A 4,860-nucleotide genomic window follows, 5' to 3' on the forward strand; every position below is an offset into this window, starting at 1 on the left:
CCCCGGCCAGCCTCAGCGGGAAGTAGTTGTGGACGGTCCGTAGCCGACGATTGACCTTGATGGACAGGATGACCAGGGCGTTGCCCAGCACCGTCATGACACTGAGGGAGGTGGTGATGACAGAGATGAAGATCAGCTGAGTGGTACTGTATGGATACGCCCACCCTACTGGGGCCTGGCAGGAGGCGTTCACACACTGACGGAGCCAACCAGAGGAGTTGAGGTCCGGTCCAGGAGCTCGTCCCATGTTTGCCTGAAAAGCAGGTGAGGTAGAGGGAATGAAAAGAGTTTCACAGGAGTTTGCCCTCCATTTTTCTTCAACCTTGACCTTTAAATTTCAAAGGTTGTTTCAGGGAGGTGCAGCCTAGAAGTTTGAAGATGTTCATTTTTCTTCAACTTTGACCTTTAATTTTCAAAGGTTGTTTCAGGGAGGTGCAGGATTACAGCACCTATGAAAGGAATCCTCTGGTGTTATGATAAAGTGGGGGGAGGGACTTAAATTAATGAATAGCTATCTAGCGCCCCCTACACAAAGGACTGGCCTGAGATGTGGACAATTCTCTATAGAAATCATGGATCTGAGAAAAAATTGAACTTGAACTGAACTTTAAAGCTCATTTAACAATTAGCAGTTATTACTGAACAAAACGTGATCATTTTTAACCAATCACAATCTCAACAATGTTGAGGTAAGTCTGAGTCTAAACTAACAGATTCACAGCTTCACCAGTAGAGGCAGCAGTGAGTCCACATTTGCTGTGATTCGCATCATAGAGGAGCAAAATTAAAGAACAAGAAGGCAAAAAGTCCAGGTTTGACATCACGTCAGCGCCCTCTGCAGGCCGAGTACCACTCTGCAGATAAAGCTGTGATTACTACTTTTTACAACTGAAAATCCTCCTTCACCGATTTTACCAAAAAACTTGGAGTCTTTAGGTGTGTGTGTGTGTCTTCTGTAGAACCAGTCAACATCTGTGCTGTTCTTCCTTCATATTGTTATTAATGGAGCACAACAGAAAATACAGCTGTTGACAGTGTGGTTTCCACAGACTAACAATGAACACAAATGATGAATGAATGAATGAATGAATGAATGAATGAATCATCGTCACTCCTCTTCATCACTATCAGTGTGGTCAGGTTTGGACCTGGACACAAATCTGGTCCAGATGTAATAAATAACAAGACTCTACAGTAGAGATGAATGAACGACGACAATAACAATGAGGTGAACTCACCAGTGATGTGAAAACCTCAGCTCTTCTGCTCAGAGGTGGAGAAGATGAAGACGACGACAGCAGCAGCAGCAGCAGCAGCAGCTTTATTTGGAGCAACACTCCCTAAACACATGTGAACACGCAGCCACCAACGCACACACACTCTCTCTCTCTCACACACACACACACACACACACACACACTGAGCCTGACGGTGTGTTCTCAGACGTCAGGACTTTCCACTTCACCTCCAGGTCTGCTCCACATCTTCCAGCTGATACCACAGCTCAGAAGAACTTGGAGCATGAACCCATGACAGACAGTTCTCGTCCCCATCAGGACTTTAGGTTTGGAATGATGAAGGAATTTTTTAGTCAACATAGTAATTCTAAAAAAAAAATCAGTTCACACTGAAGACAGAAGAAGCTTCAGGTTCAGGAACTAGGACAACAAGCTGAGGTGAGAACTCTACTGGACTCAAACACCACCACCGACCTGGACTAGTTGACCAGCACTGACATGGACTGGAAGAACACCACAGACCTCTCTCTGTAAGCAGAGGCTGTTTTCAAATTTTCAGCTGCCATCGCAGGTTTTTATTGGTAGTCGGTGCCAAATTCAAACCCATGACATTTTGTATTTTGGGGCATGTGGAGCAGAGGTGACAGGACGTGCCTCATGATCGGAGTGTTTCCAGCTGAAACCCCAGTCTAGGTGGTGTACGACAGGAGACAGAGCTGACCTCAAATCAGATTTAATCAGATCACATCAGATTTACGTGTTTGGGTCAGATTGCTGCGTCGAAAGAAAGCTAAAGGATTTTAAGACTGGATTTATTTAACAGAATTAAAGACGTACAATCACAGCACTGACACTCAGGTCACCTGACCACCAATCAAAACAACCACCCAGGTATTTTACATCAGGAAGTAAAGCTGAAAATTAAACAGAGCTTCATCAGGTCTTTCGCTCTCTCTCTCTCTCTCTCTCTCACACACACACACAAACAAACAAACTCGACACATTGTCACACCAACGAATGGTTTTTCAAAAGGTTCATTAATCAAGTAAAGCCAGGAGGAGCATTCAGAGTCAGACCAGTTTGTTTTGTGTCACCTGCCGTGGCTCCTTCAACTTTCCCTCTTTTTTTCTCTCCCTCTCTTTTTCTCTCCCTCACATGCAGCTGGCTCTGCCTCCACGCAGTGGCCCGGCAGGTCGACCGGCTGATCTCACCTGTAGGAAATAAAAGTTATAAAAATGAAACCAAAAATCTTCAGTAAACGTCTGGTCTTGAAGCACACAGTGTCTCTGGACAGATCCAGTCAAGACTCCTCCTCCCGTATATCCTTGCCATTTCATAGTTCCACTACTGCCCAGCCCATGATTTCCAGGCAACCCCCCCCCCTCCTCCAAACACACACACACACACACCAATGAAACGAAAGCAGTACATGAACGTCTACGTAGCTGTGTGATGATGACTACACCAGTGTGGAATCACCATAAAAAACAGGCAAAATAAAAAACACAGCCTTGGAGTCTGTACAGTAATATCTTCATCGTCATCGTCGTCACTATCTTCATCAGGCTGAAGAGGAGAAAAGTAAAGTTTTCAAAATGAAAAAAAAAAGACAATTCAAGTTTTCTCTTCAGGCGGCAGGGAGGGGGCGGGGCTTAGTGTGGAGATACCCAATCACAGTCCTGCTCCAGATGTCTGCTTTGGTTAACACATGAAACCATGGTCAAAAACTGTTTTAGAATTGAACCGACTGCAAAGGCTGGCTGTGAACAGAGCAATGAGGGCAGGTGAGGAGCGCCATCTTCAGGTCAGCCCAGTAACAAACATAAAATGTTCAGTCATAACATTTTTTAAACACTTCACTGATTTAGTTCAGCGCCACAAACCAGGCAGCAGTCTGTAGACCTCAGGCTGAACGCTGTCACGACTGACGGTGAGCAGTCTGTAGACCTCAGGCTGAACGTGATGACTGACAGGTGGACGTGTCCTTAGGATATTCCAGAGGCATAAAATCTTCATATGACTGAACCCACTGGACCACAGCCCCTCACAGAACCTGAACTGTGCCTTTACCTGGGACTGGACACACAGACAGTTAGCTCCCATCCTCTTCAGCCCTTTTTTTTTTTTTTTTTTTAAAATAATTGTTGTGTTTGATGAACTGCAGCGTTATTTGAGAAGACATGCAGTGGAGTCAGGTGTTAGTGTCCTCAGTCACTGATTGGTGATGGTGTGGGCGTGGCCTCCTCCAGGAGTCTCCTCACAGGTCATAATCACAGACATGACACCAAAGTAAAGTGGAGTTAAACTCACTACTGATTTAACACTATGTACCAGAAAACCCCGCCCACCCACTACTGCCCCACCCCCCCAGTCGTGGCACTTTGACACAGGGACCTGGTGGTCTGTCTGTCCACCTGTACGTTACACCGAGACCCTGTCCAGGTCTAAGCCCTTTTAGACCAGGAGAGTCCTGTTCACTTTCAGTCCAGATTTAATAAGTGCAAACCACTCAGGGACCCTTCCCTCACCCTTCCCAGGTAAGGGAAGGGTGAGAGGGGGCTCTTTGTGTTACTTTCTGTGTTCCAGGCAAGAAGCCTCGTAGAGTTGAAGCAGCACCATGTTTTTTCTTTGTCATATAAGGCTTTTCAAAGGAGAACCAGGAACTGATCAGCCAGCGCTCTGCTGCTCTGGGCCAATGGGAGAAGTCCCTGTGTTATGGGACAGTGGGGGGGGTGTTGTTGTCTCCCCCTCCACCGCCACTGCTGCTGCTGTGGAGGAAGATGACAGAGAAGGTGAAAAGGAAGTGGAAGACAGCAGCTGGGAGGAGGAGGAGGAAGAAGGACCTGGCAGAGAGTCCTCAACCCCCCCCACCAAAAACTCCCCTCCACCAAAAACATCATCCACTCCCACAGCCACAGAAAGTCCAGGGGGCGCTGGGCCAGACAGCACCTCTGGACCCCATGTAGAGGGAGGGGCTTCAGTGGATGTAGGGGACACCGGGGAAGTCAGGTGTGGCTGGTCCTGAAGCTGAGTGATGAGGAGCGGTCCAGAGGAGGAGGCGGAGGAGGTGGAGGGGGTATCACACGTGGTAGGGTCAAAGGCAGGTCTTGAGGCCCCGGTGCCAGTCTGAGAGCCGCGGTGGATACGGTGGCTGACGATGATGTTGTTCCCAAATCCACCCATAGAGGCCATGGTGGTGCTCTGCTCCCGCTGCACCACCGCCGTCATCCCGCCCTCTGCTATTAACCTGCGGATCCTGGCCAGGGCATCTTCACCGGAACCAAACTCTGAGGACTCACCTAGACATACCAGAGCGACACCAACAGGTTAACACGGGAAACACAGCCTCTACTGTAAACCTGATGAGAACACAGCAGTACCAGCAGTACCAGCAGTACCAGCAGGTGTGGACGAGTTAGCATCAGCTTGAGGCTCACTCTGAACGCCCCCCAGAGACCGGCTGCTCTCAGACTCCTGCAGCCCCCCCTGAGCCGCTCCACTTGTAGAAGGAGTCTCTGCAGAGAGACATTTGAGGAGGCGAGGACCAACATGTTAAAAAAAAAAAAAAAAAGGCCATGAAGAAACTCCCTGTGTTACTGAAGTCACCAGGGCTTCTGTACA

At 48.1% G+C, this 4,860-nt stretch overlaps 2 protein-coding genes across 2 annotated transcripts in view; both read right to left on the bottom strand.

The window, feature by feature from the left end:
- The window catches only part of LOC103379693 (muscarinic acetylcholine receptor M4), a 3,062-nt gene extending 1,638 nt beyond the window's left edge, over positions 1-1,424 (bottom strand). Inside the window, 2 exon segments of the mRNA XM_025056028.1 lie at positions 1-253; positions 1,239-1,424. The exon segment at positions 1-253 is cut by the window's left edge and continues 5 nt beyond it. Of these exon segments, the coding sequence (XP_024911796.1) occupies positions 1-247 (247 nt within the window). The 5' untranslated portion in view covers positions 248-253; positions 1,239-1,424.
- An 833-nt stretch (positions 1,425-2,257) lies between these two features.
- The window catches only part of LOC103379694 (activating molecule in BECN1-regulated autophagy protein 1), an 11,454-nt gene continuing 8,851 nt past the window's right edge, over positions 2,258-4,860 (bottom strand). The window contains 3 exon segments of the mRNA XM_008311326.3: positions 2,258-4,014; positions 4,017-4,538; positions 4,638-4,754. Coding sequence (XP_008309548.2) covers positions 3,953-4,014; positions 4,017-4,538; positions 4,638-4,754 — 701 coding nt within the window. The 3' untranslated portion in view covers positions 2,258-3,952.

The sequence above is a fragment of the Cynoglossus semilaevis genome, chromosome 6, assembly GCF_000523025.1.
Source record: "Cynoglossus semilaevis isolate Cse_v1.0 chromosome 6, Cse_v1.0, whole genome shotgun sequence".
NCBI classification, from domain to species: domain Eukaryota; kingdom Metazoa; phylum Chordata; class Actinopteri; order Pleuronectiformes; family Cynoglossidae; genus Cynoglossus; species Cynoglossus semilaevis.